Below are 18,489 nucleotides of genomic sequence, written 5' to 3'. Positions count from 1 at the left end.
CCCAGTCTATTGACTTTAAAAAGACAAAGACAGAATGACAAAGGGGAGAGATGAAGTCCTTCCACGTGTTGGTTCACTCCCAAATGGCAGTAACAGTCAGCTGGGCCAGGCCTAAGGCCAGGAACCATGAGACCCATCCAGGTCTCCCCTGAGGAACAGGGAACCAAGTCCCTGGGCTGTAGTCCTCTGCCTGTCTCAACCTACTAGCAGGACCCTGGCCTGACAGCAGAGGAGCCTGCACTCAACCTGACACTCCCAGAGGGCAGTAGCAGCCGGCAGTGCCACAGTGCCAGTCCCGTGGAGTTGCTTCTCACCTTGATAGCCTCCCAGCCTCCTGCTGCTGTGAGCACTGTGTGTGCTCAGAGGGTAGCCATTCGCAGGAGCAGTCTTGGAATTGACTGTGTGGCCGACTGAGCAAGATCCATGGCGGCCATCTCGGCTCCTCCCTTCTTGACTGTGCGGGCTAGTCTTACTGTTGCATAGCAACTGGCCTTGTGTTTGCTGTTTTTATTTAGTTTTTTCCTATGGAACATTGAATTGATCTAACATTTTCCAGTCCATTGAGCATCAGAGATGAAAGTTTTTGTTTAACCCTTGTTCCTGAAAATGAAGAAATGCTTCATGGCCTGCAGGCGTAAATCCCTGTGGCTTCCCTGTAAACCTGGTAAAAGCTAGCTTCTGTGAGAATGGATGGCATTTTCAATCTAAGTCTCTTTCTCACTTTCCTTCTGAAATCAACCCTTCAACTTGTTTTTTGTCTTTTGGGTTTTTTTGTTTTTTCGTGACCATGACACTTTTGAAGATTCCAGATAGTGGATTATTTGCATTATGATTCTTCTTTTTTTTTTTAATTTATGGAAAGTCAGATATGCAGAGAGGAGGAGAGACAGAGGAAGATCTTCCATCCATTGATTCACTCCACATGTGGCCACAATGACCAGAGCTGAGCCAATCCAAAGCCAGTAGCCAGGAGCCAGTAGCCTCTTCCAGGTCTCCCATGCTGGTGTAGGGTCCCAAGACTTTGGGCCGTCCTCAGCTGCTTTCCCAGGCCACAAGCAGGGAGCTGGATGGGAAGTGGGGCTGCTGGGATTAGAAATCAGTGCCCATATGGGATTCTGGTGCATTCCAGACGAGGACTTTAGCCGCTAGGCCATTGCACCGGTCCCACATTTTTCGTTCTTTTCTGTTAGAATCAAGGTGTGTGTGATTGTTGGCAGAAGTGGCACTGGCACAATGCTGCGTCAGGTTCTACAGTTCCAGGTTCCACCTGTTCATTGCTTGGACATCCGCCAGCTTCCTGCGCTGGGAGGCTGCTCTCAAATCAGTGAGCCTCGCTGTAGGGAGGTGCATGGAGACCTGGGCATTCCCTATGCCCCTCGCTCGCCCCGGCTGGCTGTGGCGTCCCTCCTGCATTCTTTCTGCTCTGTGAGTTGCATCTTGTCCCTGTTGGGGTGTGTGTGTGTGTGTGTGTGTGTGTGTGTGTGTGTGTGTGTGTGTGTGTGCGCGCGCGCGCGCATGGATGTCGGTGGGTTATCATCTCGTGTTGACAGCTGTGTCCCAGTCATCCCTGTCTGGCTCTGCCCCTGCTGTCCCTTGAGTGGCCTCTTCCTTTCTGGCCCAGTACCTGTGCCTGTCCTGGCCCCCAGCCCTGCAGGCCACTGTCTCAGAGACCCTGCTTCCCTTTAGTGGAAAAGGGCACAGCAACACCTGAGTGACCTGTGTGTCCATCCACGAGTCAGGCTGGACCCCAAATCCACTTGAACTTGAAGGGTTATGCCTTGCTGCCACCGTCCTATGTTTGCAGCTCCTGCTGTGACCAGTCAGAAGGCCTGCTCCTATGGCTGCACATGGACAAGTGGCATCAGTTTCTTTTTCATGTGAGCAATTTCCTGCCTGCCACCTACCTGCCTGGCTGCCTGGTAAGACTCTGGCCCTGAGCCCCCACCAGGGCCCCTGCTGTGGCCACCCCGAGCCCAAATGGCACCTCCTCTCAGCTCCAACATTCACACTGGACTGCTGGACCTGTCCGTCCTCACCGCATCATGGGACCCAGTCTGGCTTGACCCCACCAGGGCCTTTTTGTTTCAAGGTCAAGGTTGGAGGTGGGGAGTCGGGACTCGGGCAGTCTAATCCGTCTTGCCTTGCGGGTTTTGATTTTGGTTGCTTGGTCCCAGGTAGCACCGACCGTGCCACAGTCCTCATTTGGAAAGTATTCCAGAAGCTTGCTGGGAAAGGTATCCAAGCAGAGTATTTCTGAGTTGGTGGTCTGGTCTTTGAGGATCTGTTTCCTCTCTGCCTGTCAGCTCTGTCATTCTCCATTGTGAAGCGTTTCGGCGTTCCACTCCTCTGAGGTTAATCCAGCGTGTTGGCCTGTGGACACGTACAGCAGACGTGTCAGCATGAAGGTGTCCTGCCCACGTACTGGTGGACTGCCGTGGAAGGCATCAGAGGGCCTTGCTGTGGCCGAGGGTGGCTGGCCTGAGGGGCACACAGAGGTTTCCCTCCCTCCTCTCGCAGCCAAAAACGTATAGAAGTATCAAAGTATAGTATGGAAGTATAGAAGAAAAGCCCTTTGTTCCCACTGCAGGTCGGGAGTGGTGTCTTCCTTTCTGGCTGGAAATGCTCTTAGTATAGAATGCATTTGGCAGGAGGAAGCTGCCAAACAGCCATGTTGTTTCAGGGAGCTTGGGAGGATGCACCGTGCAGGCGAGGCTTCCCTTGGTCATGTGTCATCCACTCTTGCTTCCCTCTTTTTTCAAAGGTTTATTTATTCAAAAGTAGGAATTACAGAGAGAGAGCTCTTTCATCCATTGGTTCACTCCCCAAACGGCCACAGGAGCTTCTTTCAGATCAGCCCCGCAGCTCAGACTGCCCTTCTTTGAGGGGGAGGCTATGGGGTGCCGCACACTCAGGTTTGTGTGTTTCATCCTCCAGCGACTCCTTGTGCTGGCGAGCACCGTGACCTTGCACATAGCCCAGGGAAGCTGCGACCAGCTAGCAGGGCTTGAAAGGGGAGAGAACAGCAGCCAGCACGGGCAGCAGACTGATGCGCTAAGCCATCTTGAGGACTAGGGTTCTGCACTTGGAGCAGGCGAGACCTGGGTGGGCTACATGCTGCAATGACAGCATGAGACCAGTGGGGTCTGGTGATGGACAGGCTGTGAGCGTGTGGCCCCAAAGGCTGGTGGCGCTGTTTTCCTCTGGTGCTCTCTGCAGGCAAATAAGCCAAGGGGTAGCTGGAGAAGCCATGCGTGTGCGGGTAGCAGTGTGTCCTGGCTTTTCCCTGCTGAGTCATTGGTATGGATGGTGGCAATTTAGTAACGAGGAGGCACTGTAAATTATTGGTTATAATAGATTGATGTTGTGCCCACAGCACAGTGAGCAAAAAGGATGAGTTAGAGGCAGAAATAGTAACAGGTTTTTGTCTAGGAAACCTCAGAGTATATAATGAGGTGTTACCATACTGATTACCTTTTAAAAAGGGAGAAAAATCCAAAGACAAAATATTGGAACATCAGTCTGCAAGCAGACTATTGGGATCGAAAGCTTCTTGCTTTATCCTTTTGAAAATCTGAGTAAAGAACATGTAAGCAGCTTCTTGCCATTAACTGGATGATTTATTTGTTGGTGAATGGAGTCTGAAGTATTGCAAAAATTAATTACTCTAATGGTTGCCAAATGGCAGTGTTTGTCACTCCTCCAGATGGTCATTTTTAACTACTCTTTTTAATGAATTAAAAAAAAATTCTGAAACTGTTGTAGGCCTACACAGAGTGCCTGCGCTGACCCTTCACCCAGATTATCACACTCACTTCCAGGAACAGAGTGCAGTCATCAGATGGGGAAGTGACGGGTAATGACATCACTCGCAACTTCACCACCAGCCCTGGGAACGTCCTTCCCAGCAGAGGGCCAGATGCCTCAGGTGTCCTGGGTGCCACGTGGGGTCCACATGTGCTGTGTGGATTTTCACCCAGGCTTGTTGCTGTCCGTGACCTTGACTGGCAAGTGGGTGGGCCGGTGTCGCCCACAACTGAGCAGCACTGTGCTGTCTGCAGCATAGCATTTCACAGACCCCTGGGAGGTATCAGTCTGTTCCAGGGCGTCATGCTGGCTCACTGCCCATGGGGTGTCAGCGTGGTCCGGGTGGCTGTGTGGGGTGTCAGCGTGGTCCTGGTGGCTGTGTTAGCTCACTGCCCGTGGGGTGTCAGTGTGGTCCTGGTGACTGTTAGCTCACTGCCTGTGGGGTGTCAGCATGGTGTTGGTGACTGTGTTACTCACTGCCCCGTGGGGTGTCAGTGTGGTCCTGGTGACTGTTAGCTCACTGCCCGTGGGGTGTCAGTGTGGTGTTGGTGGCTGTGTTAGCTCACTGCCCGTGGGGTGTCAGCGTGGTCCTGGTGGCTGTGTTAGCTCACTGCCCGTGGGGTGTCAGCGTGGTCCTGGTGGCTGTGTTAGCTCACTGCCCGTGGGGTGTCAGCGTGGTCCTGGTGGCTGTGTTAGCTCACTGCCTGTGGGGTGTCAGCGTGGTCCTGGTGGCTGTGTTAGCTCACTGCCCGTGGGGTGTCAGCGTGGTGTTTGGTGGCTGTGTTAGCTCACTGCCTGTGGGGTGTCAGCGTGGTCCTGGTGGCTGTGTTAGCTCACTGCCCGTGGGGTGTCAGCGTGGTGTTGGTGGCTGTGTTAGCTCACTGCCTGTGGGGTGTCAGCGTGGTGTTGGTGGCTGTGTTAGCTCACCCCCATGCGGTGTCTCCACTGTACAAGGACTTCCCGAACCCCGTGATTAATGCCTGTCTTAGAGGGAGCTATTCCGAGACCCGAGATAGCCTGTTTCTCTGCCAGCTCTCACCCACTGATGATTGTTACTTGGAGTTGCTGCATTTATCAGCTTCTGGACTCATCCAGAAGACACTTTATTTTGAGCTGGGTTAGGCAGGGTCTGGTGGTGAATGTTCGCTTTCTTGGAAGAAAGCTTGAGTGAATGGGGGAAGCCTGAAGGTGTCGGTCGTGTCATTGAATGGGTGTCTGGCTTTGACCTCAGCATCTGAGCTGGTGCTGCAGAGGGGGACGGGATGTGGCTGTTGGGTGGCAGGTGGGCCCGGGATTCTGCCCTGTAGCTTCTGGGACCCAGCAGCCTCTTACCCTAAAGCTTGGCTCTAGTTGTGAACACTGTTCACAGACTCGGTCTGTGCTGATTTTCTCATTTCTTTGAAAACAGCTGCTCCCGAGTCCTGCTGGAGGGTCTGTGCACTTGGGAGGTTTTTCTCTGGACAGACAGTCTGTAGGAGCAGTGCAGAATGGACTTGGAAAGGGTGGACTCTGGGTCTCCATCCCGTGGAAAGTCTGAAGACTGTGACACGTCCCCCAGCTTACAGCTGGTTCTTAACGGAGTTTGTAAAAAGCTGTCTGAAATGCCAAAACAACGTGTCCCGCCAATGTCTTCAGGTTTCTCTCGAATGGGGCCTTTTGCTTAATTTGTTTTCATTTTGTCATCTTTGTCCTTTAGTCCCAGCCACCTCCTTAGGATTCCTGATAATGATTTAAAAAAAAAAAAAGATTATCTGCAAGGTGGAGGTACAGAGAGAGGTCAAGAGGAAGAGAGAGATCTTCCATCCACTGGTTCACTCCCCATATGGCTACAATGGGCCAGAGGAAGCTGGGAGCCCGGAACTCCATCCACGTTCCTTCCTGGGTTCAGGGCTCCCAAGCACACTTGAGTCATCTTCCATTGTTTTCCCAAGCAAATTAATACGGAGCTGGATTGGAATGGAGCATCTGGGACTCAAGTGTCATTATGGGATGCTGGCATTGTGTCTAGTGGTACTCTGTGTTAACAATACTGACCCTGAGTCAACCTTTTAAAGTTAAAAAAAAAAAAGATTCCTCAGTAGGAGCCCTTTATACCTCCTGCCTCTGTCCTCCATAGCCTCTGAAATTGGTGCCCAGCAGGCTGCCCCATTCCATGAACCCACAGTGAAAGCTGAAGGGTATCCAGAGGCCAGAGGATGGACCCCTGTGGCTGTGGCCTATCCCTGGCTGGCTGACTACCACATGGAAGATGGTCTCCGACCCCTGTTGGTCCCCTCTGAGTCACTATCACTTGGGCCCTGTCGGTCCCCTCTGAGAGTCACTTGGGGCACTCACTGCCTGTCCTACCGGCTGCTGGCTCTGCCGCCCTCACTGAGACTTGTTCCTCTGACTTCCTGCCCCCCAGCTGCCCTCCATACAGCCTGAAGCCCTGCTAAAGATGAGCCCCACTTTCCTGCTGTACTGCAGGGTCAGGACATGGAGGCGCCAGGCTGGGTTGCTCACCAGGCTGGGTCGCTCACCAGCTGCATGTGCTCAGCCATCCTCCTGGGTGCCCTCACCCCCACCTCACTGCAGGGGAGCTGTGGCACTCCCTCTTGCAAACGTCTTCCTGGTGGGGTGTTGGGAGGATTCAGGGACTGTGTTGCCAAGACAAAGGTCCCCTAGCTGTGTCTCCTGTGGATGCAGCAGCAGCCAAGCCCCTCCCTGGTGCCATTTTTTGTTGTGCCATGGGAATTCTAGAAGACTGTGTCCATCCTCCCACTGTGCCCTGGGCTGACACCCCACAGAGCCTGCAGGAAGCCAGGCAGGCTCCAGCCTGTCTCTCCTGTTCCTTGTGTGACCGACTGCCTTCTGCAACAGCACTGGCCAGCGGTGTTGTGTAAGAATTCTGTTACTTTGTGCATTGAAATCCTGCACAGAGGCGGGCTTCTGACTGTCTGCCTGTGGGACCACCGTCCGCTTTCTCAGCCTGGACAGCTGTGGTGAGAAGGTGTGTTCCGCTTTCTCAGCCTGGACAGCTGTGGTGAGAAGGTGTGTTCAGTGCAGCACAGTAGGCAACTGTACCTTACAAGCAACTGTCAGTCTTAAAAAGAGCTAGAAGGGAGGGGTCAGAACCTGTCAACCAGCTAATGTGTTAAGAGGCAGAGCTGCCCCGATTTGACCACTACAAATTGTACATGTGTGTCAGATCATCACAGTGTACCCTCCAGATAAGTGCAACTATTACATGTCAGTTTAAAAGATTTATTTATTTATTGGAAAGTCAGATATACAGAGAGGAGGAGAGACAAGAGACGAAGATCTTCTATCCGATGATTCACTCCCCAAGTGAGCCCAACGGCCAATGCTATGCCGATCCAAAGCCAGAATCCAGGAACTTCTTCCGGGTCTCCCACGCATGGGTGCAGGGTCCCAGAGCCTTGGGCCATCCTTGACTGCTTTCCCAGGCCACAAGCAGGGAGCTGGATGGGAAGTGGAGCTGCCAGGATTAGAATCGGCACGTATATGGGATCCTGGTGTGTTCAAGGCGAGGACTTTAGCCGCTAGGCCACGCCGCCGGGCCCTACATGTCAGTTTAATGTGTGTGTGTGTGTGTGTGTGTGTGTGTGTGTGTGCATTTGCTGCAAAATATTGGAAATCATATGGTTGTGCTTGGCATTTGCTGGCTGTTAGCGCTGTGTGTGCTTACAGTGAGCAGTGTGGAAGAAGCCCTCCCGTCCCGGGCCATGCTTCAGAACATGCTTCCAAGGGCTCTGTGACTCACTTCTCTCCAGTTGCTGATGTAGCTGCAATCCCGGCTAAAAGCAGGGGTGAATGAACACACTCGGCTCTTCGTGGTCTTGCAGGGTTCTATTTTGGGGAGTGCTATGTCTGCTTTTAGTTTCTGGAAACTGCCTTTTATGCGCAAAACCAAAGTAAAATGAATGTAGACCACAAAGAATAAGGCCGTGCAGAACTTGCTGCAACGTTTTGTGCTTCTTCTGTTGTCACCTTCAGGTTTTTCATTTAGCTTAATGTACATATTTTAGGAAAAAAGACATAAGTGGACTTAATGTGCAGTAGGCAGTCACAGTAGTGTGATTACCCCAAACGTAAACTTGTTAAAAAATCATTTCCTTTTATTTATTTGAAAGGCAGAGAGCGAAATCGAGCTCTCCTGTCTTCTGTTTTGTATCCACGACAGCTGTGGCTGGGCCAGGCCAATGGTGTCGCCCTGTGGGTGGTAGGCATCCAACTGCTTGAGCCATGATTGTTGCCTCCCAGGGTGCAGACTAGCAGGAGGCTGGAAAAGAAGTTAGAACCCTGCCTGCACGCGAGGCCCACTGACACTGTGATGGGTCTGACCCAGGGGTGCTTCACCACCGCGCCACATGTTCACCACTGTGTATGTCTCAGATTTTAGACTTTTATTTTGTAATGACCTTTTATTTTTTTCTGTAATTTATTTATTTGAAGGGCAGAGTGACAGAGACTTGCAGGACATCACTGTGCTAGTCCACTCCCCACATGGCTGCGGACCGGGTTAAAGCCAGGAGTCGGGAGCTCCACACTGGTCTGGATTGAGGACAGGAGCAAGGAATTCCACCCTGGGCCAGGGGCTGGGAGCTCCAGCCTGGTCTCCCAAAGGAGCAGCAGGAGGTCAAGTACTTGGGGCATCTTCCCTGTCTTCCCAGGAAGCACACAGCCAGGAAATTGGATCAGAAGGGGGCAGGCAGGATTTCCCAATGGGGAACACCATAGGGAGTGCCATAGGAGGCCTCCGAAATGACTTTTAAAAAATGTGCTTTTAACTATAGTAAATCCACATAATGTGGCACTTGCCATCTTGGTCGTTTCTAAGTGTACAGTTCAGTAGTATTCAGCATACTCAGGTTAGTGAGCAGCCAATCTCCAGAGCTGTTCTTTGGTTTTTGTTTTGTTTTGAATTAGCATTATGGTTTTGAAGCAGTTCTGCTAGCACTGAAGGGCTAGGAAGGCAGAAGTGTCTCGGCTGGTGACAGGGAGACACAGCTGGCCGTGCCCAGCAGCTTGGGTGGCAGGGAGCTGAGAGCGAGGAGGGGCTCGGTTGGGGAGTATGGCGGTTTCCCATGAAGTCTCTGGCTCGGACCCTTTCCAGAGGAGGCAGTGTGGAGGGGAAAGCCTCAGTGGAGACAGCAGTCTTTTTTATTTTTAAGATTTGTTTGAAAGGTCAAGTTAATAGAGGGGAGGAGAGGCAGAGAGAAAGATCTTCCGTCTGCTGGTTCACTCCTCCAGATAGCCACAAGCCAGTACTGGGCCACGCTGAAGCCAGGAGTCAGTGGGTTTATCCAGGTCTCCCATATGCGTGGCAGGGCCCAAGCCCTTGAGCCATCCTCTGCTTTGCCAGACTTAGCCATTAATAGGGAGTTGGGCATGTAGCAGCTGGGTTGTGCATTGACACCCCATGGGATGTGATATCTTGGGCAGCAACTGTGCCCCTTGCACCACAGTGGCAGCCTGTAGCCAACCAGATTGGGCATTGGGCACAGTGTGCCAACCCCTGTTCTAGGCCATAGTTTTGGCATCAGTGAGCTCAGTCAAGTGGCAGTTCCTCCAAGCTTGCCTTCTCTACCAGGTAGGAGTTGTCCCACAGGCTGCCAAGCGATGCCAGAAGTTGGCATTGAGTGACAGGTTGTTTACATGGCAGGTGATTTCTACTTCGTGTGGCTTCTGATAAGAACGACCTGTTGCAGCAGAGCACCAGCAGCAGACAGGGTTCGGGGATGAGCAGGAATCTGCCTGCAGAGGAGCAGTGCAGGGTGATGGGACACTGTTGTGCATGGGCATTGGAGCTCCAGGCTCTTCCCTTTTGCTTTTCCCCAGTCTCCTTGGGTGGGGATCCTGTGGGTGCTGACTCAGACTGCAGGGGAGGCAAATCTGGGGAGCATGGCACCGGGGAGGTCCTGAGCGTGTGGTCAGAGCTCACTGGACAGGAGGCCGGAGCCACAGGAAGTGAGGGCAGAGGCTGGCTGGCCAGCAGATCGCAGCCTGATCACAACCTGTAGTGCCTTCTCGTGGCTTTGGCCTCTCCTCTCTCTCTGTGTTAAGTTTTTGTTTCTCGAGTCGCAGGTGATGGCATTGGATGCGTGGCAGCACACCGAGGCCGGAGGTTCAGAGCCTGCAATTGCACAGTACGGTTTAATGGACTCCCGCCCTGAGTTGGGAACAGACTTCCAGCAGACACTGCCACTGGCAGGCGTCCTTAGTGGTTCGAACCCCATCATTAGGATATTCTATTTGCAGTTTTGGTTTTGTGTTTGCTGTATTATAGTTTAACTATATAAATTTATAATTTCATATTATGTAAATGCCAAGTTGGAAGTTTCCTGAGTTACTTGATCTAAATTTTCTCCTGGAAAATCATTCTGACTGCAACAGAAGATGTAATGAGGACTTGGGTTTGTCTCAAAGTGCAGTGTGAACGCGTCAGTCCAGACCAGCACTGCTCTCTTAGTGTCTTCCTCTAAGTTTCTGTTGTGGCTTTTTGTCCCCTGCCATGCCCCCAGCCCAGCACTGCATTTGGACATGCGGCTGAGATTAAACTTGCATTTGGGGTCTGTGTTACAGGCAGCCAGTTCAGCCTGCCGTGGCAGTGGCCTTCCACGTCTGAACTCTGGTTTGAAGTCTTAGCTGCTCTGCTAAGACTAAGATCCATTGCCTGGGAGTGCTCCTGGGAAGGCCCCTCTCTCTCTCTCTCTCTCTCTCTCTCTCTCTCTTCCTCTTCCTGTCTTCCTCCCCTCTTTTCCTACTCCCTTTCCTTCTTCCCCTCCTCCCCTCTCCCTTCTCTGATGTGCTAAGTAAAGCTTTTCAAACATCCTTGCATTTGGGGGTGGAAAGATGTTGAAGTGTCTTGCTGGTTATCATAGCCTAATTTGACTTGCAAAGAAGAAACTTTTAATGAGCTTGCTGTCAATTTTATAAATAGATTGAGAGGGAAAAAAAATCTCAAATTGGAGGATGCCACCTCCTCTGGGAAGAAATAAAGCACAACTTGTAGTTCATGTTTGTGTGGGTACCTGCTTGTGAGTGAGGTGTCGCTCTGGGGACTGCCGGGGTCAGCATGCGTTGGGTATGCTGCTGTGCCGGCTGATGGCTGTGGGCTGCACCGTCTTAGTTGTGCTTCTCCGGATGTGGTGCTGCTCCGTGACATCGGGGGGCCGTGCTCCTCTGTGTTCTTTCGCTCGTAATTGGACCCTGAGATAGCAGCTGTTTTGGGGAGGACGCCTGAGGAGTTGCTGGGAAAGAGGAAGTTCTCTCTTGGGCAGGAGCTGCTTGGGAGACTGAATGGGAAATGAGTGTTCAGCTCCTCTGGGCGACTCCCCTGGACTTGCCGTGGCCCCAGTACTGGAAGAGTACTGACAGGGAGTGAGATCACCCATCCACTGGTTTATTTCCTGAATGACCACAACAGCGGGGGGTTGGACCAGGCCAAAGTCAGGAGCCAGGGATCCCACCTGGGTCTCCCACGTGGGTGGCAAGGACTCAAACACTTGAACCATCCTTTGTTTCTTTCCAAGCAAGGAGCTGGAGCAGAAGTTGAGCGGGCCTCCACCTGGCACTCCTGTGTATGTGCCAGTGTGGTGATTGGCAGCTTAGCTTACTGCACCACAGTGCCTGCTTGGGTGCGGGGAGTGTTCTGGGTTCATGCAAGCACGAGCTGCCCCACATGTTCACAGTGTGTGCTGATGGCTGTGTTCCACGTTCACCCCCTCTAACAGGTGTGCTGCAAATGTCATGTTCCCTTCATACCCTCATTTGCCATCTCCGAGTTCTTTGTTGAGATGTCTGGTGAGATTTTTGGCTTCTTTTCAACTGTTTTTTCCTACTGAGTTTTAGTAGTTCTCTGTATATTTTGGCTGAGCGTTTCATCTGGTGCTATTTAATATTTATTTTCCTGGTGTGTTGGGCCTCTAGCCGCCAAGCTGCTCCCTGAGTCCTGGGCAGGGGCAGCTTGGGAGGACAACCCTTGACATGAGTCATAAGTTCAAGTGACGTGTAGCATCTTTGTACATGCGAAATGACATTCGACAGTGAGAAGGAAATGAATGTGAAAGCCTGGTGGTTCTCGCCCCTTTCCTCTCCTGCCCTGTCCCCATAACCACATCGGGCCTGTTACCACGTGTCTCCGCCGCCCGCCCCCCTTCCTCTTCTGTATCCACCTTGCTGCTGAGAGTTGGTTTTTGGTTATATTTTTGTCCTGGTTTACTTTTAGGCAGTCCTTCCTACTACAGTCTGAATCGTTTAATCATCTAGAGATTTGGGCAGGGGTCAGATGTGACATTGGTGGCGTTGGCGTTAAACCACCACCAACAGTAGTGGCCTCCCATATGGGCGCCAGTTCGAATCCTAGTTGCTCCACTTTTGATCTGGCTCCTTGCTAATGTGCCTGGGAAGGTAGCAGAGGATGGTCTAAGAGCTTGGGCCCCTATATCCATGTGGAGGACCTTGAAGAGGCTCCTTGCTTTGGCCTGGCCCAGCCTCAGCTGTTGGTGGTCATTTGAAGAGTAGGCAGCAGATAGAAGACCTCTGTGTCTCTCTTTCTGTATCTCCCACTCTCTGTAACTCTGCCTTTCACATAAAAACTTTTTGCACATATTTCAGAGTGTGACAGTGGTCAGTGGCCCATACTAGCTTGCTTGAGGACATGTTGCTGTGAGGAGACCTGCACCTAGTGGGGTTTGTAAAAGCAGATAGGAACAGCTCTGTCTGCGCCCTCGCTGCTGCCTGGGCTGGGGCTGAGGTGCAGCCCCCCCATCCCTGCTGCCCATTTCTCCCTCTCCGCTTGTAGTCCTTGCACCTTCCTGGTTTCGTCCATAGAACCCTTCCTCCCTCCCCACCCCCAGCAACCTCTGCAAAGGTGTCCCTTCTCTGGACTCCAGGATTCTATGGTAACTGTGTAACATCTCTAATGATGACCATATTCTGGGCCCAGCGGTGTGGCCTAGTGGCTAAAGTCCTCGCCTTGAATGCACCAGGATCCCATATGGGCGCCGGTTCTAATCCCAGCAGCGCAGTGTTTGTCAGGGACCATGTTCATTTAAAGATAGCGCCGCCTGTCCAGCACAGCTGCCTCCTTATCTTCTTACCCCTTAAAAAGAAAGGCAGTGAGGGGCTGGGGGGCGGGGGGTGCTCTCCTTCTCTCCACTCGTACTACGACTGTTCCCTTGCAAAGTCTGTTGTTCCTGCTGGATCCCTTACCGCCTTGTGCAGAAGCCTTTGCTGACTGCCAGCCATGTTTACGCGACTCTGCCAAGCTTAATCCCCATTTATTTTGAAATGGGTCAGACTTGTCCAACAGGTGTTTAGATTCCAGAATTGGACACCAACCGTTACACTCATTGATGTGAATGAGTTCCCATTTTTTACTCTAGAGTCTCAGCTTTATTCCCATGGAACATTTAGTTTCATGAATGGAGTCTTTAAAATGCAAAGTACCTAATCTCTGCACTTAATTAGATGAAATTTGGCAGGTCCTATGCAGAACTAATTAGGGGAGACCAGCAGGGTCACGCAGGGTAACCATATGTCCCCAGAGCCTGTGTTCCTGGGCTAATTGTTAACAGTCTCAACCTGCTTTGGGCCGTTATCTGAGAACTCTGCCAGTGGCCATATGTTACTGTAAATACTCAGAAACTGGCAACTGGCTCTTGGAACCGGCAGTGAAGACGTCTGCGTGGTTAGCCCACTCAGGTTTTCTTTGAAGGAATTTTCCAAGTGGAAGAAATGAGGACACAGAGTAATTGCAGCGAGTGGAACACCGTGTGGATCTGAATGAGAGCTTGTTGAGCGGGGCACTGGTCAGTGCCTGTGCGCTGGACTGTGCGTTCCACGGGGGGAGCAGGGAGACCCAGCCCAGAAGCCCCCCGTCCCAGGGTCCATGGCTGATGAGGACCGTGGAAGGGACTTGTTAAACTTGGAGGTGATTCCCAGCTGGCCTGGGAGTTCCTCAGCTTCAGTCGCTCTCAGACTTGCTGTGGAATGACACAGGGTTCTGGGACATCCCCTGGTGAGCACGATGGCTTTGCCAGAGTCAAGGCTGCCGAGACGCTTGGCAGTAGCACCATTACAGGCTGATTAAGTCAGTGCTGCTGCCTGCGTTCCGCAAAGAATATTTCGGCAAGGTTTTGTAGTTGTTTTTTCTTTTAAAAGCAAGAAGTAGCCTGTGATGATTAAATAACTCGTGTACGCTGACCTGTGTTTTCTTCCACAGTGCTTTAAAATTGTCTCAAATTTAGCAGAGAAGTAGAGCAAGCTCCTCCATCTGCTGCCCCATGTCTCCCAAAGCCTACAGGGGCCAAGGCTGGGTCCCCGTATGGGTGACTAAGCAGAAACCAGAATTGAGTGTTATATGGGAACCTGCATTGGGGCCTGACCCGAGGACGCAGGCGTGCCAGCAGGTGCCTCAGCTGCTGGGCCAAATGCCTGCCTCCACATTCCGCTTATATTTAATGAGCCAAATCATACATTATTAACATGCCTATGATAATTCTAAATTTGAGGACTACTCAAAATATGCTGTGTTTGAGGATTTTCAAAATACACTCTATAATTTTTTAAAAATCCTTTTCATGTTTGTGGCCTGGAGTTTACACAGGGAGTAGGGGAGGTGCAGTTGCTGCACCACTTGGAGGGCCTGCAGTGCCTTGGTTCCTGGCAGAGCCAGGGAAAGTCAGGATTAGGTTTTATCCTCCTCCTTTGGGTGGGCTCTGATTCTCTTAACAAAACAAAACTGGCATTGCTTTCCTAATTGGTTGTGAGATTGCACACCCCTGCCCCATGCAATTGTCAGTGATACACATAAGTGACCCGGCCCTGTCCGACCCTCGTTGGGTGCTGGCTTGCCACATGATTTCTGCAAGGCAGGGTTCTTCACAGAGACAAGCTGTGCGGACCCCGTCCGCCCTCACCTGTGCTGGCTGCTGTCCCTGCGTGAGTCCTAGCACAAAGGGACATGTGCCTGGGATATGGAGCCTTGTGCTTCTGGCTTAGCACCCCAGGTGCCAGGCCCATGTGGGTGCTGGGGACCCAGGCTGAGCTAGCAGGCTAAGTGAGAGGCACTGCCCCTTCATCTGCAGGCATGTGGTGGGCTTGCCAGTCTGGGAGGGGGGTCTCATAAGCCTCCTTCCAGTGCAGGATGCTCCTGGAGCTGTCTGAAGGGGGTCTCTGCTGTGGAAAGGGAGCTGCAGGCTTGCTGTTCCAGCCCTCAGCTCAGGGCACCTTTTCCTGCTTGCTGTGCATGGCTCAGCCCTTCCCTGGTGGGAATCTTCTTTATCTCGTCTGTTGGCTGCACCTCCCCTTGGCCAGCACTGCCTCTCAGGGAATTCTTGTTTCTTCCAGGCAGTCATTATGTGTCTTCCTCTGCTGGACTGTTGCCTGGGCTTTCCCTGGGCCCCTCCGGGGTCTGTGGCCCACGTGCATTTCTCATTCTTAGATTTTGGTGTCAGCCTTCAGAGCTACCCAGGAATGCCCAACCAGAGGAGCTCTTAGGCTGTGAGACTGAAGCAGTGTTTTTTTTTTTCCCTCAACAGATGCAGCAGCTTTTTTATGAGAATTACGAGCAGAACAAGAAGGGGTACATCAGAGACCTCCACAACAGTAAAATTCACCGAGCCATCACGCTGCACCCCAACAAGAATCCCCCCTACCAGTACAGACTGCACAGCTACATGCTGAGCCGCAAAATAGCCGAGCTGCGGCACCGCACGATCCAGCTGCACCGGGAGATTGTGCTCATGAGCAAGTACAGCAACACGGAGGCCCACAAGGAGGACCTGCAGCTGGGCATCCCGCCCTCCTTCATGCGCTTCCAGGCCCGCCAACGCGAGGAGGTTCTCGAGTGGGAGTTTCTGACAGGCAAGTACCTGTACTCGGCCACTGACGGGCAGCCCCCACGCCGAGGGATGGACTCGGCGCAGCGGGAGGCCCTGGACGACATTGTGATGCAGGTGATGGAGATGATCAATGCCAACGCCAAGACCCGTGGGCGCATCATCGACTTCAAGGAGATCCAGTACGGCTACCGGCGCGTGAACCCCCTGTACGGGGCCGAGTACATCCTGGACCTGTTGCTGCTGTACAAGAAGCACAAAGGCAAGAAGATGACGGTGCCCGTGAGGAGGCACGCCTACCTGCAGCAGACCTTCAGCCGGGTCCAGTTTGTGGAGCATGAGGAGCTGGATGCCAAGGAGCTGGCCAACAAGATCAACCAGGAGTCTGGGTCCCTGTCCTTTCTGTCCAACTCCCTCAAGAAGCTCGTGCCCTTCCAGCTGCCCGGGTCGAAGACGGAGCACAGAGAACCCAGAGACACCAAGATCAACATCCTCATCCCGCTGTCGGGCCGCTTCGACATGTTCGCGCGGTTCATGGGCAACTTTGAGAAGACGTGTCTGATCCCCAATCAGAACGTGAAGCTGGTCGTGCTGCTCTTCAACTCGGATTCCAACCCCGACAAGGCCAAGCAGGTGGAGCTGATGCGCGACTACCGCGCCAAGTACCCGAAGGCCGACATGCAGATCCTGCCCGTGGCGGGCGAGTTCTCCCGGGCGCTGGCCCTGGAGGTGGGGTCCTCCCAGTTCAGCAACGAGTCCCTGCTCTTCTTCTGCGACGTGGACCTGGTGTTCACCGCGGACTTCCTGCAGCGGTGTCGCGCCAACACAGTTCTGGGCCAACAGGTATACTTCCCGGTCATCTTCAGCCAGTACGATCCAAAGATTGTTTATAACGGGAAGGTTCCCAGTGACAACCATTTTGCCTTCACGCAGAAGACTGGCTTCTGGAGGAACTATGGGTTTGGCATCACCTGCATTTACAAGGGGGACCTGGTGCGCGTGGGCGGCTTCGACGTCTCCATCCAGGGCTGGGGGCTGGAGGACGTGGACCTCTTCAACAAGGTGGTGCAGGCGGGCCTGCAGACATTCCGGAGCCAGGAGGTCGGCGTCGTGCACATCCACCACCCCGTCTTCTGTGACCCCAATCTGGACCCCAAGCAGTACAAGATGTGCTTAGGGTCCAAGGCGTCCACGTATGGGTCCACCCAGCAGCTGGCAGAGATGTGGCTGGAGAAGAACGACCCGGGCTACAGTAAAAGCAGCAATACCAGCGGCTCCGTGAGGACAGCCTGATGCCCAGCGCTGCTGGAGAGACCTTTTTAATTATCTAATTTATTTTTCAAGAGTTTTTGTACGATCTGTTTTTGCAGTCCACACAAGGATATATATTTTACCAGTGGTTTTTCTTACACAGGGCTCCTTTGAGCTTTTTGAACAAAACAGCGTGATCAGTGTTTGCCTTGAACGCGTTCTTCTCGCTCAGTGCTCCGTAGCCGAACTGCTTGATTCTGACTTGAAATGTGTCTGACCAACAAAGCTGGGTGGTTTGGGTTTTTCTGTTGTTGTTGTTGTTTTGTTCTGTTTTGACATTTCCTTTCCAGCCTCCCACAGAGTATTACCATGACGCAGCACTGGCGCCCGTCAGTGCTGTGTTGTGATTCTAACATCGCACAGATTCCACCTTTCTTGTCTTCTCTTTTTCCTGTTTTGATCTTTGTCTTTGAAAGCCATCTTGTGTTCCAGCCGTAAAAGGAAATGGGGCTGTGGCTGTGCCCCCAGCTGGACTGTGCTTGGTGTGGGCTCGTGGCAGGTTAACGTGAAGGGCGCGAGGAAGGCACTGCACCAGGCCAGCGGCCGTCCCGGCTGGCATCCCTCTGGCCACGCGTTTTGAGAAGGAGTCGACAATTTTGTTTTTCCTCTTCCTGACCCTTCTCTCTAAAGGGTTAAAATATTAATATTTAGAATGACAAAGAAGAATTATTGTAATAAACCTAACTTACATAAGCTAAAAAGAAAAAAAAAAACCCTGATGGAAATGTTGGGGGGAATGTCTGGTTTTGTTCCTGTCATGCTGTCCGTGCCCTTGCTGGAGATGGCTGCTTCTCTCTCTGGTAGCTGTTTTGTTTTATCCTCTGTATTTCCAATGCATTTAATTTATTTACTCTCCGTTGGCTCGCGCTCTGCCATGGCTGAGTGCTGTTGGTAGTATTTATGTGTGCCAGGAGGCAGGTAGCACGTCCTGTTGGCGGAAAACCCATCCCCAAAGAGTTTCTTTTCCGGCTCACTTCCTCCCCTCCCTGATTTTGACATTCCTCATTGTCCTACTCAATATCAAGTGTTCTTGGAGAATTTTGGTGCTCACGTGTTCTGGGGACAAAAGTGAAACATTATCCGTCATCACACACCAGGAAGTTTGTTTGAAAATTCACAGATCAAATGTGCCTTAATAAATTTTTGTTTTTCACGTAGGTTCCAAAAAGTGACAGGCTCGCCATGTTTGTTTTTGTTGTTGTTGTTTTTTTCTTTTTAATACACACCATTGGAGATCCACTTATTTGTACATAGCCAGTTGCTCATTGGGACAAATAAACCAGTGAACACTATTTTTCTATGGTACTTTGAAAGAGCCATTTTGTCTCATTATTCCTCACGCACTGTTGTAGCCGAAGCCCTCAGCACACATGGGGAATAATAGGCAAAACTCGGGAAGCTTCCCTTACAGCGGGGATGGTAGTGGGTTGTCCTGTGGCCCACTGTGTGGGAGCAGGAAGGGCTGGTTGCCCCATGCCTTCCTCCTCCTCCTCCTCCTCTGACCTCGGGTGAACTGCTCTTAGTTCCT

The 18,489-nt window shown here is 52.1% G+C and overlaps 1 protein-coding gene across 1 annotated transcript in view; it reads left to right on the top strand.

The window, feature by feature from the left end:
• The window catches only part of CHSY1 (chondroitin sulfate synthase 1), a 44,084-nt gene extending 25,820 nt beyond the window's left edge, over window positions 1-18,264 (top strand). The window contains exon 3 of the mRNA XM_040968366.1: window positions 15,351-18,264. Within this exon, the coding sequence (XP_040824300.1) occupies window positions 15,351-16,943 (1,593 nt within the window). The 3' untranslated portion in view covers window positions 16,944-18,264. The remainder of the gene's footprint in view (window positions 1-15,350) is intronic.
• The last annotated feature ends 225 nt before the right edge of the window (window positions 18,265-18,489 follow it).

This window comes from Ochotona curzoniae, unplaced genomic scaffold, assembly GCF_017591425.1.
Source record: "Ochotona curzoniae isolate NIBS_2020 unplaced genomic scaffold, NIBS_Ocur_1.0 scaffold_4701, whole genome shotgun sequence".
In the NCBI taxonomy this organism is placed as follows: domain Eukaryota; kingdom Metazoa; phylum Chordata; class Mammalia; order Lagomorpha; family Ochotonidae; genus Ochotona; species Ochotona curzoniae.
The sequence above is the reverse complement of the archived record's forward strand: the minus strand, read 5'-3'. Positions and strand labels throughout refer to the sequence as shown.